The 19,955-nt window shown below is 40.6% G+C and overlaps 1 protein-coding gene and 1 non-coding gene across 3 annotated transcripts in view; both read left to right on the top strand.

Annotated features, from left to right (window-relative positions):
• Positions 1-10,766, top strand: part of LOC110323805 (arylacetamide deacetylase-like 4) — a 14,235-nt gene extending 3,469 nt beyond the window's left edge. Inside the window, exons 2-4 of one of the 2 annotated variants that reach the window (XM_021201178.1) lie at positions 7,555-7,726; positions 8,398-8,461; positions 9,992-10,766. In XM_021201178.1, coding sequence (XP_021056837.1) covers positions 7,555-7,726; positions 8,398-8,461; positions 9,992-10,766 — 1,011 coding nt within the window. Of the gene's footprint in view, positions 1-7,554; positions 7,772-8,397; positions 8,462-9,991 lie in introns of both variants that reach the window. The other variant, XM_021201177.1, reaches the window with a different exon arrangement.
• Positions 10,767-18,423: 7,657 nt separating this feature from the next.
• Positions 18,424-18,590, top strand: LOC115064304. The gene has a single exon (XR_003844146.1). It is a non-coding gene; the product is annotated as a U1 spliceosomal RNA (small nuclear RNA).
• The last annotated feature ends 1,365 nt before the right edge of the window (positions 18,591-19,955 follow it).

Below are 19,955 nucleotides of genomic sequence, written 5' to 3'. Positions count from 1 at the left end.
TGTCTCTGGTTTTATGTAGAGTTCCTTGATCCACTTAGACTTGACCTTAGTACAAGGAGATAAGAATGGATCAATTCACATTCTTCTACATGATAACCACCAGTTAAACCAGCACCATTTGTTGAAAATTCTGTCTTTTCTTTTTTTCCACTGGATGGTTTTTAGCTCCTTTGTCAAAGATCAAGTGACCATAGTTGTGTGGGTTCATTTCTGGGTCTTCAATTCTATTTCATTGATCTACCTGTCTGTCACTGTACCAGTACCATGCAGTTTTTATCAAAATTGCTCTATAGTACCGCTTGAGGTCAGGCATGGTGATTCCCCCAGAGGGTCTTTTATTGTTGAGAATAGTTTTTGCTATCCTAGCTTTTTGTTATTCCAGATGAATTTGCAAATAGGCCTTTCTAACTCTGTGAAGAATTCAGTTGGAATTTTGATGGGGATTGCATTGAATCTGTAGATTGCTTTTGGCAGGATAGCTATTTTGACTATATTAATCCTGCTAATCCATGACCATCTTCTGAGAGCTTCTTTGATTTTTTTCTTCAGAGACTTGAAGTTCTTATCATACAGATCTTTCACTTTCTTAGTTAGAGTTACACCCAGGTATTTTATATTATTTTTGACAATTGTGAAGGGTGTTTTCCTCCTAATTTCTTCCTCAGCCTGTTTATCCTTTGTGTAGAGAAAGGCCACTGATTTGTTTGAGTTAATTTTATATCCAGTACTTCACTGAAGCTGTTTATCAGGTTTAGGATTTCTCTGATAGAATTTTTAGGATCACTTATATATACTATCATATCATCTGTAAACACTCATATTTTTACTTTTTCCTTTCCAATTTGTATCCCTTTGACCTCCTTTTGTTGTCTAATTGCTCTGGCTAGGACTTCAAGAACTATATTGAATAGGTAGGGAGAAAGTGGGCAGCCTTGTCTAGTCCCTGATTTTACTGGGATTGCTTCGAGTTTCTCTCCTTTAGTTTGATGTTGGCTACTGGTTTGCTGTATATTGCTTTTGTTATGTTTAGGTATGGGCCTTGAATTCCTGAACATTCCAAGACTTTTATCATGAATGGGTGTTGAATTTTGTCAAATGCTTTCTCAGCCTCTAATGAGATGTTCATGTGTTTTTTGTCTTTGAGTTTGTTTATGTAGTGGATTACATTGATGGATTTCCTTATGTTAAACCATCCCTGCATCCTTGGGATGAAGCCTACTTGATCATGATAGATGATAGTTTTGATGTGTTCTTGGATACAGTTTGCGAGGATTTTATTGAGTATTTTTGCATCGACATTCATAAGGAAAATTGGTTTGAAGTTCTCTTTCTTTGTTGGGTTTTTATGTGGTTTAGGTATCAGAGTAATTGTGGTTCATAGAATGAATTGGGTAGAGTACTTTCTGTTTCTATTTTGTGGAATAGTTTGAGGAGAATTGGGATTAGGTCTTTTTTAAAGGTCTGTTAGAACTCTGCACTAAACCCATCTGATCCTGGGCCTTTTTTGGTTGGGAGACTATTAATGACTGCTTCTATTTCTTTAGTGGATATGGGACTGTTTAGATCATTAATCTGATCCTGATTTAACTTTGGTACCTGGTATCTGTCTAGAAAAATTTCCATTTCATCCAGGTTTTCTAGTTCTGTTGAGTATAGCCCTTTGTCATAGGAACTGATGATGTATTAGATTTCCTCAGGTTCTGTTGTTATGATTCCTTTTTCATTTCTGATTTTGTTAATTAGGATACTATCCCTGTGCCCTCTAGTTAGTCTGGCTAAGGGTTTATCTATCTTGTTGATTTTCTCAAAGAACTAGCTCCTGGTTTGGTTGAGTCTTTGAATAGTTCTTTTTGTTTCCACTTGGTTGATTTCACCCCTGATTTTATTTCCTGGGTGAATTTGCTTCCTTTAATTCTAGAGTTTGTAGGTGTCCTGTCAGGCTGCTAGTATATTCTCTCTCTAGTTTCTTTTTAGTGCCCTCAGAGCTATGCTATGAGTTTTCCTCTTAGGACTGCTTTCATTGTGTCCCATAAGTTTGGGTATGTTGTGGCTTCATTTTCATTAAACTCTAAAAAGTATTTAATCACTTTATTTCTTCCTTGACTAAGGTATCATTGAGTAGAGTGTTATTCAGCTCACACATGAATGTTGGCTTTCTATTAATTATGTTGTTATTGAAGATCACCCTTATTATGTGGTGACCTGATAGGATTCATGGGATAATTTCAATATTTTTGTATCTGTTGAGGCCTGTTTTGTGACTAATTAGATGGTAAATTTTGGAGAAGTTACCATGAGGTGCTGAGAAAAAGCTATATCCTTTTGTTTCAAGATAAAATGTTCTGTAGATATCTGTTAAATCCATTTGTTTCATAACTTCTGTTAGTTTCAATGAGTCTCTATTTAGTTTCTGTTTCCAGTATCTGTCTAGTGATGAAAGTGGGGTGTTGAAGTCTCCCACTTTTATTGTGTGAGGTCCAATGTGTGCTTTGAGCTTTACTAAAGTTTCTTTAATGAATGTGGCTGGCCCTTGCATTTGGAGCATAGATATTCAGACTTGAGAGTTCATCTTGGAAGATTTTTACCTTTGATGAGTATGAAGTGCCCCTCCTTGTCTTTTTTTTTTTTTTTTTTTTTTTGATAACTTTGGGTTGGAAGTCGATTTTATTCGATATTAGAATGGCTACTCCAGCTTGTTTCTTTAGACCATTTGCTTGGAAAATTGTTTTCCAGCCTTTTAAGTCTGTCTTTGTCCCTGAGGTGTGTTTCCTATATGCAGCAAAATGTTGGGTCCTGTTTACGTAAACAGTCTATGTTTACATAAACAGCACGTAACAGTTTACATGTTAGTCTATGTCTTTTTATTGGGAAATTGATTCCATTGATATTGAGATATTAAGGAAAAGTAATTATTGCTTCCTGTTATTTTTGTTGTTAGAGTTGGGGTTCTGTTCTTGTGGCTGTCTTCTTTTAGGTTCGTTGAAGGATTACTTTCTTGCTTTTTCTAGGGCATAATTTCTGTCCTTGTGTTGGAGTTTTCCTGGTATTATCCTTTAAAGGGCTGGATTCATGGAAAGATATTGTGTGAATTTGGTTTTGTAATGGAATACCTTGGCTTCTTCATCTATGGTAATTGTGAGTTTTGGTGTGTATAGTAAGTAGCCTGGACTGGCATTTGTGTTCTCTTAGGTTCTGTATAATATCTGTCCAGGATCTTCTGGCTTTCATAGTCTCTGATGAGAAGTCTGGTGTAATTCTGATAGGTCTGCCTTTATATGTTACTTGACCTTTTTCCGTTACTGCTTTTAATATTCTTTCTTTATTTAGTGCATTTGTTGTTCTGATTTTTATGTGTCAGGAGGTATTTCTTTTCTGGTCCAGTCTATTTGAAGTCCTGTAGGCTTCTTGTATGTTCATGGTCATCTCTTTCTTTAGGTTGGGGAAGTTTTCTTCTATAATTTTGTTGAAGATATTTACAGGCCCTTTAAGTTGAAAATCTTCATTCTCATTTACTCCTATTATCCTTAGGTTTGGTCTTCTCCTTGTGTCCCAGATTTCCTGGATGTTTTGAGTTAGGATCTTTTTGCATTTTGCATTTTCTTTGATTGTTGTGTCTATGTTTTCTATGGAATATTCTGCACCTGAGATTCTCTCTTCCATCTCTTGTATTCTGTTGCTGATACTCGCATCTATGGTTCCTGATTTCTTTTCTAGGGTTTCTATCTCCAGAGTTGTCTCCCTTTGGGTTTTCTTTATTGTTTCTACTTCCATTTTTAGATCTTGGATGGTTTCGTTCAATTCTAGTTTGGTTGTGTTTTCCTGTAATTCTTTAAGGGATTTTTTTTCCTCTTTAAGGTCTTCTACTTGTTTAGCAATGTTTTCCTGTAATTCTTTAAGGGCTTCTACCTGTTTAGCAGTGTTCTACTGTATTTCTGTAAGTGAGTTATTAATGCCCTTCTTAAAATCCTCTACCACCATCATGAGATATGATTTTAAATCTGAGTCTTGCTTTTCGGGTGTGTTGGGGTATCCAGGACTCGCTGTGTTGGGCATACTGGGTTCAGATGATACCCAGTGTTCTTGGTTTCTGTTAGTAAGACTCTTAAGTTTGCTTTTCACCATCTGGTAATCTCTGGTGTTAGATGTTCTAGCTGTCTCTGGCTGGAGCTTGTTCCTCCTGTGATTCTGTTAGCCTCTGTCAGTACTCCTTGGAGTCCAACTCTCCCCTGAGTCTCAGTGGTCAGACCACTCTCTGTGGGTAAGCTCTCCTCTTGCAGGGAAGGTGTCCAGAAGTCTGGAACTCTGATCCATTTCCTGAGTCCTGGGGTCAGAGCCCTCCCTGGAGGCCAACTCTCCTCTGGCAAGGAAGGTGCCCTGGGGTCTGGGTCTCAGCTCTGCCTCCTGGCTGAGGATGAAGGCCAGAAGGGACCCTGTCCAAGACGCTCTCTTGCTTCTGCTGCCCATTTGCTCTCAAGTTATCCCAAGGTCCTGGGTGTGCTAGGGGGCCTGTGGCGTGGAGAGTCCTCTGGGTACTTTGGACCCTCTGCTGGGTTTGCGTTGAAGATGGCTTGGGGTTCTCCCTGACTGAAAGGAATCCCAGCCTCTGGTCGGGCAGGGTTCCTTTGTCCCTGGTCCTGCTGGCACAAGACCCTCCGGGATTCTTTGGGACTGATGTTGCTTTCCACTCACTAGTGATCCCAAGGTACTGGGTGTGATAGGGGGCCTTTGGCATGGAGAGTCCTCTGGGGACCTTGGGGCCCTCTGTGGGTTCAAGCAGAAGATTAGCTCCTACCGTTTCCTTGCTAAATGAATTAAACCCATGTCTGTATGAAGAAAGCTTTTTCTCTTTAGTAAGACTAAGCCTGCCTTATTATTAAGAAAATACCTTTTCTGCTCCATGGTAAGGAGAAGGCTGCCTGATCCTTGTGCTTTCTCTGCAGCTTCTTGTTTTTTCCTCTTTCCCACTGTATTCTGCATATTGCTCTTTTATTTTTTTTGTGTGTTACTTTATAATTTCTAAGTTATTCCACTCTGTATACTCCTAATCTTGCTCTCTCCTTCTGATCTGATGGCACAATAATGCTCTTACTCTTAGTGCCTTTTCTTCCAATGTTATGCTTTTATTTTTAAGTTCTTCTTGAGCTTGTTCTGTCTAAAAAGTTTTCCTGTGTGCTGACTAAAGAGTTATTCTCAGTTCTGTTCTGAAACAGTTCTGTTCAGATCTATCTAAAAAGTGTTCTGTCTAAAAATTTCAGCTCAGCTCTATCTTTTCTCTGTGTCCTCTGCACTTATTTATACTTTCAGAGAATGTGATCAATCACATGGTAAGAAGTTCATCTCAAGTGTACACATAAATTCAAATCATAAATTGAAATAGAAGTTTACAACAGAAAATCATTCCATGCATATCCATTAGGAGTCATTATCTGGCTAAACATTCATCACCCGTCACAGCTCCATAGGTTAATAGAGAGTTAAAAAACATAATTAAGTTATTAGTGAAGTTCTATATAGATAAACCCAGTCAATATTTTATCTTTTCCCAAGTACCTATAATAAGTTGTAGTTCCCATTTTATGACCTTTGGTTAATGATTTTACAACTTGTTAGAATGTGCTTTGCATAGTAGAATGCCTGCTTACTATCTCAGAAGCAATTAACTGGTGACACTTGGAGACTGGCAGAGTTCTCATTGCAGTTTTGATTGTCAGAGAGAATGTAATAGTAGTTTCACTGTAAAAGAGCTTAATAAATACTGATACAATTTTAGGAATTCTTATAGGATCATCACTATTATGAAGTCATCACTAAAAGACAGCGCATCTTTGTTGTTCTGCTGAGAGCTGCTCAAAAGGGTGGGATAATACCTAATACAGGAAAAGCATATTAATAGCAGGAATCTTTCCTAAAATGATTTTCTCCTGGGCCTTGATCATCAGAGCCCCATTGTAGATTTTAAATCCAAGGCAAAGTTATCGCAGGAAAATCACCTGCTAGTTATTAGTTTATCCTATAATGGCTCCTGACAAGTTCTGAAGTTGACAGAGAAACTGTTCAGAGGGAAGTTTGATAAGCACACTATCTATCTAATCAATCAGAATCAAGGCCATCCCCTTTGGGAACTTTGGTTTCCACAGCCAGTGGTATACAATACCAGACAAACTCCTGTGTAGTGGGGCTTACATGATCTTGATTTTCCCAAGATATTCATGTCACTATTTGACAAACAGGCATACTTTGCCTGGCATTTAGTACTGTAGAATGCCAGGACCATACCTGAGTAGGGTTTTGGTGGTAGTTCTCCCTTTAAGCCCACATATAGCACCTTCTGTCTTTATGGAAGATAGCCAGTAAGGAGGGAACTTCCAGCTTTTCACAGTTTTGTTTCTCCATGTATTGTACCCAGATCACATGGTGTCTTTAGCAATAGTCTTCTTGTCTAGGACTGGCATGAATCTGACAGCAGTGGCAAGAGCCTTTATATTCTTGAAGGCCTCATATACTTCCTTTGTTAACCATTTGTAGGGAGGCAACCCATCTCTGAAACCTGGGGTTTTTAATTTAACAAAGTTATTGTCTTAATAGCATATTAAAAGATGTATCCAGGCCCAGTTGGATTGTATGATAGGTGGGAAGCACTGAAACTTCACTCACCATAGATTTCCACATCATTTTGTCAAATAACTACTCTTGTCACCATCAATTCTCTATATGTGTTCCTACTTACCACTTATTTGTATGAGATGCTTGTTGGTGGCTTTCATAGTTTGTTTTTTTAAACATGCAAATGTTTTCAAGAAGCCTGCACTAGTGTCCTTGTAGGCATGTATGCATGTCTCACCCAAATGTATAGGATTTATACATTGTACTAACCAGTTCCCTATGTACATGCCTCATCTACTTCTCCACTGGGCTAAAAGTGCCACAGTTGTTTAGCCTGTCCTATTATTGTCAAAACCTTCAGAAAAAATATTCTTAGCCTTATTAAAAGTCTCTTGTGCCTGTTTGTCTTAGTGATATATGGCCTCTCTCTTTACCAAGGTAGTTGTGAAACAGGCATGTATTTTGGATAAGGTGGCATGTTAGAACCTGTCAGTATACTAGGAGTCCAAGAATACCTCGATTGTTTAAAAATATTCAAATACTGGCTGGTATAGGGGACACTAACACAGTAAAAAAACAGATCACAAGACAGAAAATACCGTTGATCTTACTCCTCAGGAGCTTATAATGAAATTCCTTATCCCAGTCACCCCATAAAGGACTTAATTGACACATTAGCATACCATATCACCACCACTAGACTTGCCTGTTTCTTAACACTGACACTGGCAATGGAACTGGCAATTCAACCACAGCAACATCCATACTCGATCAGGACCTTTAGGGAAGAAGATTTTGAACACTCTCTCCTCTCTGAAAAGAATTCACAGTCATTTAAGTCCTCATGATCTCTTTGCACATATGTGAAGCAGAGGACACATGGTGAACACACATCTACACACCCACCTCACACTCTCCTATGCCTTATGTTTTTCCTTTTGCTTCCTACAGGGAAACATACTAGAGAAACTGAGAATTTGTTCCATGCCCAGGGTTTTGCAATTTGTCCAGGATCTAATCCTGATAAGGAAGAACCCTAATGTGGTGGTGACTGACACACATTTTGGGACAGTTCCTGTGAGGCTGTTCAAGCCCAAAGAAGCATCTTCCAAATACAGGCGAGGCATCATCTTCTACCATGGAGGAGGTGCAATATTTGGAAGCCTAGGTAAGGAGCTTCATGTGTGGTAAGAAGGAAGTGGCAAAGGAGAGACCTGCACGTATCCTCATGAGGACTTGTCAGGAAGAAGTTAATGCAGTAGACATTGGAGCCCAGAGCTTGGGGCTCAGCTCAGTCAGTGGTTCATAGCTTATATAGCAATGCCATCTATGTTGTCTAAGTCTAGAGTGGGGCTGTCCTGGTACTGGACTCATTTCTTCTTTTCCTTCCCTCTCCTAGCCCTGAGCATTTCTGTCTTCTCTGTCTCTATATAAAATTTATGCACTTTCCTTAGTTAGGCTTGCAAAAGGTGAGGGGAAATGTATTGATTTTTATCCCCTTCATTTCTGAACCCCAAATGTAGTGTGCTGGCTTCATTTGTCCTATTTTGCTTTAGTGTTCTCTTCACACCAGAAGGGTCTTTACAAATATGCTTCAGAGCTTGTCATTACGACATTGCCCATTCTCCCACACATCTGCATGTCTTTCCTAATCTTGCCACCTACGTCTCCTCTATGAACTTAAAAAAGAAGATGTCATATCTGGGTCCACAGAGGTAGCTGCTGTCCCTGGAGTAGTGGTTGAATGTGCTTGGTTCTTGTCACAACTGCTTAACAGTGGGTCTTCCCTTGCAGATACGTACCATGGCCTGGGAAACTTCCTGGCCCATGAGACAGACTCATTGGTGCTGTTGGTGGGGTGAGTAACCTGAAACATAGTGACATATATGCCAGAGCATTTTTTGGAATGGGCTCAGTGACTTTAGACAACAAAAATTTGTCCCAATTTTGGTGGTAGTGGGGTGTATGTACAACTCCTCTGTAGATCTAAGGGTTCAGAAATCCTTATTTACAGTTCATGACATGGAGTGTCTAACATTCTTGGCCCTTTAAAAGTACAGTTTCTATTTCTCCTGCTTTTGTTTCTCCTGTTGAGGCCACTGCTGTCTTATCCCCCTTACTGTCTCTCTGCTGTTGCATTCTACTGCTGCTGTCAGCACTGCTTTTATGTTACCCCTTACTGCTCTTTTTGAGGATTTCCATCTGTTCCTGTCATGGACACTGGAAGTCACCTTGGTTCTGTTACAGATGTTCTCAAGGCTTCTGGCTTCTTCCATGGCCCAGTCATCATCATTGCCTGTCAGTGGTCCTTGTAGTTCAACCACTCTTATGGCTCAGCTTTACCGTGCTTCTGCAGCCTCTGCTGACACTACCACCAACACTTCCTTCTGGTAGCATGTTTAGTCTTTTCTGAAAAGGCAGGAAGGAAACAAACAATAGTGAGAGGCTATTTAATAGGGCTAATATTACAAACCTAGGACACAGCCAACATAGGAATATGCCTCCGTCTGGCTCCCCAAATGAACAAAATAGCTTGTTTCTCTTATCAGAAGGAGGGTGTCCTCCAGTGTCAGCAGACAAGTGCTTATGAGAGGCATTATACTGTCCTTTCTGGACCAAGCTGGAGTCTCTCTGTTAGGTAGGTCATCAGGACATTTTTTTTCCCTCTAGCCTCATATTGGAAGGACAGCTTGTTTCAAACTTTTTTTTTGGGTAGGACTGCAACTTCAAGTGCTAGAGGTGTTTTAGTGGCAAGTGGCCTCAATTATTATTGTGGCTTCTTCAATGTTTCTATGTTGCTTAAAATGACCAGTGTTGATATAAACCTAGGTGGCTGCTAGACTAACAATCATTTTCTTAAATCAGCCCCACCTAAGAATTTAAGAGCTCCTGATTATGAAGTCTAATCACCTCTTCTCCCAACACTTTTGCTTAATCACAGGAAAATAGACTAGGGAGAAATGCCTTATTAATAAAACTAGAATTAATGTAAAGTGTGTTTAGTGTTGGTTTTAAGAATTCCCCCTCTGTGCTCAGTTTATCAGAGGGAGGTGAGTATGTGGAAAGTTGGGAACAGAAGAATTCCAGTAGCCTTTTCTGGATCCTTGCTGGTTGCTCAGTTTTCTAAGACATCTTTGAACTTGATGGAGTCTGTACTTGTTCAATTTTTGGAAAACATAATATGTGAGAATGGAGAATCCTGTCTTCCCTGATTCTCAAGGTTCCTCATATTCATGTAGGAAAAGTGAAGGTTTCTTGTTTACTTGATAGGATCACTCTGAGGATTGAATCAGGTTTGGGGCCCTTTGAGAGCAGAGGATAATGACTGAAATCGCCTCCATTGACCCGGTTGTAAAGAGGCATGTTGTGGTTGCTCTTTCCTCCTTAGGTACCGCAAGCTTCCTGACTACCATCACCCTGTCCTTGTCAATGATTGCCTGAATGCTACTATCCACTTCCTGAAGAACCTGGAAATTTTGGGGGTAGATCCCTCCCGGGTGGTGCTCTGTGGAGACAGTCTGGGAGGTTGGGCTGTGGCCACAGTCACCCAGGTCTTAACCAACATGCCAAATCTACCTCGAATCCAGACTCAAGTCTTGATTTACCCAATTCTGCACTTCATCAATTTTCAGTTACCATCCTATCAGCAAAACAAAAATGTGCCATTTCTTACCAGAGACATGTTGCTTATGTGTATTTGTAAATACCTGGCCATTGACCTCTCTTGGTCAGATGCCATGTCTACAGGTGCAGTTATACCTTTGGACAAGTGGAAGAAGTACAGGAAATGGCTCAGCTATGATAACATCCCCAGAAGGTTCTGGAGCCAAGACACACAACCTGAAGTCTTTGGACCTTTCAATGAGGCTGCTTATCTAGAAACCAAACATGTTTGGAGTGCAGAAATTTCACCTCTCCTAGCAGATGACAGGATCATTGCTCAGCTTCCTAAGACATTCCTAGTGAGCTGTGAGCATGATATCCTCCGAGATGATGCCTTGCTCTACAAGAAGCGCTTGGAAGACCAGGGGGTTCCTGTGAGCTGGTACCATGCAGAGGATGGCTTTCATGCATGCATCAATTTGTTTGATAAGCAGCCTTTCTCTTTCCCCTGCTCCATGAAAGTTGCAAATGCTGTTGCCTGTTACATAAAAGACATATGAGAGTAAATTTGGGGTTTCAGTGGAGTGGGTCAAGGAATACCTATGCATGTACTCAGTCCCTTGCTTAGGTATGTATTTTAGCAAGAGGATATATTGAAGACATCCATGACTTATGTTGGAATTAGATGTGGAAGCAAAGAACTCTGCTCAATAAGTCAAATTTGTATTCTCCCTTATACCACAAATACAGTGTGTTCCATCCAGTCACTCTCTATACTACTTTTAATATGTAAAATTTATATTGTAATTATAAAATGCTCTTGATATTTCTGAGGATTTACTCAGGTCTGTACAGAATAGATGCAGTCCAGTCATACTGTCACTTACAATGACAAAACACTGTTTGGGCCTCACCCATGCTGAAGAAACAGTCATGTTTTTGCTTCTGAGGGCAAGGTCACTGATCACAGTTCCACTCACATTGCTTCCATACATCCTGAAGAATGATTTTCAATCAAACTCTCCAATGTTGCTATTTGTAGGCTGTCTTCTGTCATGATTTCAGTGTGAGATTTCAAGAAGCAATATGTGGGGAGGTATAGGGTTGGGTGAGCTCTGAATGCCGTGACTTTCCACTGGATTTGCATTGATTAGAATTCCTTTCTCAGATCCCTGTCTATCCTGAGATGGATTCTCATAGACACAGGTATGTTGCGAACACAGAAAGTCACCTGAAATAAGAAAATGTGTTTCTAGGTGTGTGAGGTGATGATTTCACAGGTCATTCCCAGTGTTACAAAGATCCTTGCCCCACTGTTGTCCAGACCATAAAAGTGATGAGTTGCCAACACTCTTCTATGTAACTATATGTTCTCTGGGATAAGGTGTTGTGGGAGTTTTTGGCTGTACCACTTTGACCTCCTGGGTGAGTCATGCTTCCAGGAACCCACCCAGGGAATCTTTGGCTCTGAGGATAAAACTCATGCATGCATGCACGCACGCACTCTCGCATGCCAGTTAATTTTAAAATATCTTGGCTACCTCAAATGCTGGGCACTCCTAAACCTTCCCCTGCTACCCTAGGTCCAATTGGGGAGGTGGCCACTTATGGGAAGTCTCATATTTTTGGGTGATTTTATCTCCTGCCACTTCTGCATCCCCTTCTTCTTCTTGAGTCCCTGCGATTCCCTCTAACTCCTACCTGTGCAGCTCTTAAGTGTCCTGCATCATGCCTAACCATTGGCTGCTGGTATCTTTATTGATAGACCAAAAACCAATTGGGAACAAAGACTCTCAGCATCTGGACATGCAGATTCAAACATTAGCACCAATCTTCAACAACTCGGTCTCTCACCTTGGAGGATAAAATAATGAGTTTGTACTGGCTGGTTTTGTGTGTCAACTTGACACAAGCTAGAGTTGTCATAGAGAAAGGAGCCTCCCTTAGGGAAATGAGATCCATCTGTAAGGCATTTTCTCAATTAGTGATCAAGGGTGGGAGGGTCCATTGGGGGTAGTGCCATCCCTGGGCTGGTAGTCTTGGGTTCTATAAGAAAGCAAGCTGAGCCAGACAGGGGAAGCAAGCCAGTATGTAGCATCCCTCCATAGACTCTGCATCAGCTCCTGCTTCCTGACTTGCTTGAGTTCCAGTCCTGACTTCCTTTGGTGATGAACAGCAATGTGCAAATGTAAGCTGAATAAATCTTTTCCTCCCCAACTTGCTTCTTGGTCATGATGGTTGTGCAGGAATAGAAACCCTGACTAAGACAGGGTTTCTGTTAGTGTTTTGGATCCTAGGATGATGGCAAGATTTGCCACAGCCAACTGGATGGGATCATAAGAAGACAATAGACATGCAAGTGACATGTCAGTCATTTGGATGAATGGCGGTGCCATATTTCTCTTCTGTGAAACAGAAGCAATGTAGATGGAGTAGCTAACATGTTCAATATGCCATAGACTGTATCGCTCAGGGTATTTGACATCTTTGAGTTCTTGGCTTATGGAACCACAGTCTTTGGATATCATCCGTTCTTCTCTTTGCCTGAGAAGACTCTCTAACCATGTTCTCTGGATGCAAGGGAGGATTAGGGTTTTTTGGTGCTATACTTATATCAGCCCTCCCTACCTACCTACCCTCCCCTTCCATAGTAAAACTCTTTCATATGCTACAAATGTCAGTCATAGTGAATGACTTTCTACATGAGCCTCTCCAAATCTTTGTTTCCTTTCTAGTGACCTACTTCTACTCACCAGCTTGCATTTCCTAAAGACTCTACATCCACAAAATTGGGCTAAAGGCTGGGAAAGAAGCATTCAAATCATGAATCTGTGTTGGATATTCTGCATTTAAACCACAGCATTCTTCATCCCACAATGCAAAAAATATTTATTAATGTAACTTTGAGAGTCCTCAAAATTTTTAAGTCCTCAAAGTATTCAAAAGTCTCTGACTTCGGACTTTTACTGAGATTCAAGGCAATCTCTTAGACATGAGTCACTATAAAATTAAAAAAAAGTTTTACCTTTCTGATAGATGATGGTGTGTAGTGATCAATCACATTCTAATATTTTGTAATACAGATAGTTAGGGTATAGTGGACCAAAGTAAAGCTGAAACTCTTAAAGTTTCAGTACCAAACCCTACACTTCCTGGTTTGTTGTTGGAGCACATTATGCTCTAATGTGAGCCTCAATTGGCTTGGACAGCCCTGCTTCCACAATACTGACATTTGTAGCACAGTTGTAATCTGTCTCTTGAGATGTGGCCATCTTAGCTCTCACCTCTCTTTGGCAGATGTTTAAAGTTTCTGTCATTACCAATATTCTGGGCTTTTCATTACAACTTAGTCTTTATTCTAAATGTCCATTGAAAGACTTTGTAGATGTTATCACTCTGCCACATGCTGTCTGACCTCTGAGGTTTTTCTATAGACACTTTGCGTAAGCCTCCAGTGACATATAAATACTGCATTCTTCCTGAATCTTATAAACAGCACCATGTGGATGAGTTCTGCTGTCAGCTCAAGAAGTAGTTGTGCCTCCTGAAATCACAACTGAAGCAGCTTGGATGTGGCTGGGAAATTGAGCCAAGAATAGTACTTCTCTAATAGTTTCAAGCCATTCACACATTTGTTCATCTGTTGTAAATGATAGGCTTAACAATATGCTTTCTAATTGGACACAGATGATTTGGATGAGATTGAGAAAATAGCCAACTGAGGCGCTTGCTCCTCCATGGGTTGGTGCCACCCTCAGCACTCGCTGCCTGGGAATCTAGTGCTCTCGTGGCATAGGCCTTGACGGGCCCCTCAGAGACCACAGGCTGAGTAGAGACTATCTACCTCATTCGGAATTATGTTTGGACTTGACAAATTTGTGCAAATAGTAGGGGGAAATCTAAGAAAGTTACAATTTAGAAAATAGTCTTAGCTTGGTGTGGTGAGGCACCCCTTTGCCCAGCACTTGGAGGGTAGAGACAGGTGGATCTCCATGAATTACAGGCAAGCCTGATTTACTTAATGAGTTCAAGGGCAGCCAGAGTTATGTAGTGAGGAAAGAACTGAGTTCTCGGCACTATTCCCCTTTAAAGCCACAGTGTTCTCTTGTATGGTAATGTGGTTGCTGATGCTTGGGCTGCAGGCCNNGACACCCTCTGGCTGGCTCCCTGTGTTTTGACCAATCCTCAACCTTGAATAAATGAGAGGAAAAGGCAGTTCATAGAGGTCAGGAGAGACACTGCTATAGCTCACCTGCCTCTGTTAGAACCAGTAGAGACTCTCTGTTCTCCATTCACCCCCACTCAACCTCCTCCCCCTTCCCCTCCTCCCTGATGTAACACCTTGGTTATGTCTCTATTCTTCAGATTGGCAGACAAAATGGAAGTCAGCAAATCACAGACTCGAGGGGCATAGACAATCCCATTCAAGATGGAGGTGTGTTTCCTCCTGTTCACTCCACTATTCTGTGCCTGGCTCCATTGTTTGGTTCCAATCCATGGGATTTCATGCCACGTAGCAACTTAGAAAGGAAGTTATGACCAAGCAAAAGCTCTCAATTATGCTTTTAGCAGACTTAGGGGTTACTTCATACATTGTATGAATAAGATTTGATAAATCAGTGATAAAACACCATTCTTAGAAACTTTAAAGTAATTATGAGAAATTTTGCTAATCATGATTTGTTTGTATTTTTCTGCTTACTAAACTAATATATGCTCATAAAAAAAAACAATATGCTTTCCAATCCTGCATCCTTTAGTGGGAGGATTCTGGCTATTAGCACATCTTTTTCTATTGTTCCAGGGTAGAGCATATAGATTCTCTTTCATAGTACTCATCCGCTTAATAATGAAAGATTTTTTGTCAATATTTGGGTTGTTTGTAATTAAAAAACCTTTTCTTTGTCAAAATGTATGCTTTTCAAATCACTTTACTTTCAGTCTTCACTGCAAACCTGGCTAAAAGCTGTGAGCAGTATCTGTGTTGATCAACAACCTGAACACTCCGCTGCTCTGCATTAGCTTAGGCTTTGCATGCTGCACCGCTTGATGACTTTCACAAGATTGGATTGGTGAAGAAATGAACAGACACACAGACACAATAAAGCTGCAGGTGAGTGGTCTAAGCTTTCGGATGGAGAAGCTACAGCACTCCAGAAGCTAGCATGTTTATTATATACAGTTGATCAGAGGGATAGGCTATTGCATGCAACAAGACAAGGATTCAGGTTTAGCTAATGTAGATAGAAGCAATCTCAGCAGTGGAACAGTCGGTCTTTAGGCCATGAGTATCCGAAGAGGAAAGCTATGGTAGGTATTTTCTGCACATATTATCAACATTTACATTTGGATGGACTAGAGGAAGGCTTTGCCATCCCAATGAGACTCACCAAGGAGGAAAAGCTTTGCCACTTTCATGGTTTGAGGCATTTGTCCTTGACATGGCCAAACCCACTCACTCAGGGATTCACTCACTCCATATAGTCTACCAAAGTAACTAAGTCAGTGCTTTTAAATTCTGTCTCACTCAGAGTTTTTTTAAAGGATCTTGTCAGAATGTAGACATTTTTTGCAAGATTCTAATGTAAATGGCCTCTGGTCCAGTTCCCAATAGTACCCTGTTCTTACTTGAAGCCTCATGGTCACACTCCTGTTGATATTTGGGGTAGTATATCACCCACAGCCTTGTGTATGTGAATAGTTGTTTGTCAGTTAATGGGGCTATTTAGGGAGTTTACAAGGAGGTGTTGCAGCCTCACAGAAATGAATTACATCACTAGGGGTAGACCTTGAGAATTCATAGCTCCACCCTTCTTCTAGTTCATTATTTCTGCTTCATGCTTGCAGTTGAAGATATGACTTCTCAGCTTCCTGTTCTAGCTTACTGCTGCCATGCCTCCTCCACCAGTATGGAGTCTCCCTGTGTAAGCATTTTCCCCAAGAAACTTTTCAATCTTTCAGTTGTTTTGGTCATGGCATCTCATCACAGTAACAGAAAGTAAGTATACAGTGTTTACACCTCAACTTCCAGCAGGATTAAATTATCCACTAAGTTTGTGCTTGCACCATTCTGCAGTTTCTCTGGACTGTATGACCAAACTCTTCCAAAATACAGCCCAGTTTCGGCTTCAGTTATAACAATGACTCTCCTCCTTTGGTATCAGTTTCCCCCACTATTTCCCATTTTTGTTACTTTGATAGAATACTTGACAGAACCAAGTGAGAAAGTAAAGACTTGTTTTGGTTCATGGATTTAGTGGGATTTCATCTCATCATGGAGAGTAAAGCATGCTGGAGTTCATGAGAGTGGGAGTGTCCAGCAGGTACTCCTTACATCATAGAGATAAGGAATCAGAGAATGAAGGCTGGAACCAGAAGCAGGCAAAAGTTTCAAAGGGTTATTTTTGCCTTTCTACATCTGCCATTCAAATCATATATCCGGAAGTCTCTACAGCTTTCAAAACAGTCTGTGATTGAGTTATAGGTAGGTATTCCACATTTATACCATAGTAATTGGCCAGCTACCATTAGAGTTATAAAGAACTTTAATAATATAGGGATTAGAGCACTTGCTATTCTTAAAAAGGAATAGAGTTTAGTTTCCTGTACCAGTGAACAGGCAGACCACAACCTTCTGTAACTCTATCTACAGGGGGGTCTGACATCCTTTTCTAGTCTCCGTAGGTATCCATACACATGTGGCAAACACCTACACCCAACCAGTCACTCACACCCATTCACAAACTCAGAAAATATTCTCAAGAGTATAGGAATTAAAAAGTATGTACCATTATAATGTACATGGATGAGTGAGAACAATTAGAGAGTATGACCTTGGGACAGAGCTCTAGTAGACTGGCGATTGTTTGGGAGAATGAAGCTGTTGTCCAACAGATAGTCATGGAGTTTGTGTGGTCCACTTGTCCAGGCTGTTCTATAACCAGCTCTGTACATTCAAGAAGGAACACTACAGCCAGAATCTTAGAGATGGTGTGATTCCATTTTCAAAATTTACTCTCTGGACTCAGGGAGATGAGGCCATCTAAGAGCCCTTGTTCCAGGCATATACTGTGAGTAGCAAGAACAAGAACTTCCTCAGTTGAAATTGTAATCTCACAGCTATTACTAAATTTGGTTCTTTGGTATATCATTCCATTTTTAAAATTACCTCAGCCACTTCTTGGAATAGGCTAGTATTAAGATTAGTTATCATGGGAAAAGTCCATAACCTTATAGTCTGAGACAAAAACTCTATGTTTTACATTTTAAAATGTAATCAAACCATTTCTAGTCTTCCTTCATTTTTCCCTCCAACCCCTCCCATCCAGCTCCTTCCATGTCCCTCCTCCTAATATGATTTGAATTATTGGCCTCATTTTCTATGAGCATCCTTGTTACATTTCATGTATCTATACCTGCTGAGTCAGTTTAGTGTTGCTCGTATAAACATGATTTCAGGACTGACCACTGGTAGAGTAGAAATAATTAGGCCCTTATTCCTGAACTAGACTAATTCTCTCTCTCTTTCTTTTTTACTAGTCCTTACTTGTCTATAGCTCTTTGTCTAGGGGATGATCCCCATAAAATATCTTCCTCTTTTAGCCAGCTTCTTGGTGCTGTCATTATACAGGACAAGATTTGTCTTATTTCTAATTACGTGTGTGACTCTATGTTTTACATTTTAAAATGTAATCAAACCATTGTCTTAGTGGGGATCTGTGCCTGTGAGTGCAGGTGCCTGTAGAGGTATAGGATCCCTTAGAGCTGGGTTTATAGGCATTGTGAGCCAGTTGACATAGGTACTAAGAACTGAACATGAGTCCTATCCCAGAGAAGCATCTGCTCTTTACCCCATATCTTCCTTCCGTCCCTGAGAAGTAAAAATACCCAATTGGTAGTGACACTTCATAAAAGAACCTGATATTGAATCACACTTGAATGTATGTATTCCTAATGTTTTCAGGAGATCCCAGGATGTGGCAAGAAAATTCATAGCTAAAACATGCATCTATTGCTCTGAAGACAGGCTTCAGGGTCCCTGTCATATAGTCATCTTTCCTACAATCTCTGTGGCTTTCTAGTTCTTGGTAGAATGATGCCACCTTGTGGCTGTGTCCCTTGTGCTAACAGCATCCCTGTACTTTCAGTAGAGCTTCTGTTGAGTTTTGTTAGATTTCTCTGACTGCTGGAATACATTTTTACAAATATACTGACTTACTAATTAGCTAGGAGGGAAGCCATCATGACCATGAGTAAGGTGCCCTACCCAGGGTGAGGCTTATCCACTGCACTCTGGGTATGCATACGCCCTGGTATTTCCCTAAAAGTGGGAAACTATACTGTATAATTCTGTTAATGGAGAAATGAATTCCCACTTTCTCCTTAGTGAAACAAAAACAAATGCATTGGCTTAAAACAACACATGATTTCCCTTGCATTCAGGATTCAAGGATGGAGTTAAATGGCTGGTTTTCTTCTAAAGACTCATATGGTGAATGTGATGTCTTATGGATAGTTAGTTCTTTTGCATAGATAAAAGCAACAGAGATGAGAGCCTGACAGAACCACTGTCTAATCCCATTTAACCTTGGTGGCTTATAGCAGTTTTCTGTTTTTAAAGAACTATATGCAGTGAAGGGACCATGTCTGTAGAGTTTGTTCTTGACTAGGTTAACTGGGAAAGTACTGCAAAGTTGGTCAGCCAACTAATTCATGGAATGGCTTTCTTCTTGTATGACCTTCTTATACCGCCACTTGTCTTTTTATTTTGCTCTATCACTATTAGGGATAGCCAGCCATTGGCCATGAATTTACCTGCAGTGGAATTACCTATATTCTTTCATGGACTTCAGGAGGGCCAACAGCTTGGAGAGAGGTAGCCTGTCCTAAGCACATTTAAATAATATATTTAAACATATATATTTTTTATCATATATTACATTCCAACCACTGTTTACCCTCCCTCCTCTCCTCCATATGCCTTCCCTACCCTCCCTGTCTACCGCATCTACTCCTCCTCTGTTTCCCTTCAGAAAAAGACAGGACTCCCAGGGCTATCATCCAAACACGGCATATCAAGTTGCAACAAGACTAGGCACATCCCTTCATAGTTGGATGAGGCAATCCAGTAGGAAGAAAATGGTCCCAGAAACAGGTAAAAGAGTGCAAGGGACCATCCCTGGTTAAGGGCAAGGGTTGGAACTGGTGGTTGCAAGAGAAGCTAGGGGCAAATCAGATATGGGACACCATTCAACTTTGTTCTTGTGAGACAAGACAGAGAGGAAACACATTTATGTATGTCTTGACTTACTCTGACGATCTCTTACAGGCTTTATTTATACATAAAGTCATTTCCTCTGAAACTTTATTCATTGATTACATACCTATTCAAAATATACTTTCTTTTAATATTTTCCTTGATTACATAATAATCAAGGTAAAGAAATCAAGGAAAGAGCATTCCATTTATGATCCCTCACTTTGAGTCCTGAGAGTCTCTCACCTCCTAGGTCTTTGCTGCATTCTGAAGGGTCCCCCACAACCTTCTATCTCCAAAGGTTGCCTGTTTCCATTCTTTCTGCTGGCCCTCAGGGCTTCAGTCCTTTTCCCTCTCCCAATACTAATTCCCCTTCCCCCTATTGCTCCCCACCCTGTGTCTACTTTCCCTCTCAGGTCCCTCACTCTCTCCCTCCACTTGTGATTGCTTTCTTCTCTTTCCCAAGTGGGAATGAGGCATCCTCACTTGGGCA

The sequence above is a fragment of the Mus pahari genome, chromosome 6, assembly GCF_900095145.1.
Source record: "Mus pahari chromosome 6, PAHARI_EIJ_v1.1, whole genome shotgun sequence".
NCBI lineage: Eukaryota > Metazoa > Chordata > Mammalia > Rodentia > Muridae > Mus > Mus pahari.
Note: the sequence above shows the minus strand (reverse complement) of the source record. Positions and strands in the feature narration are given on the sequence as shown.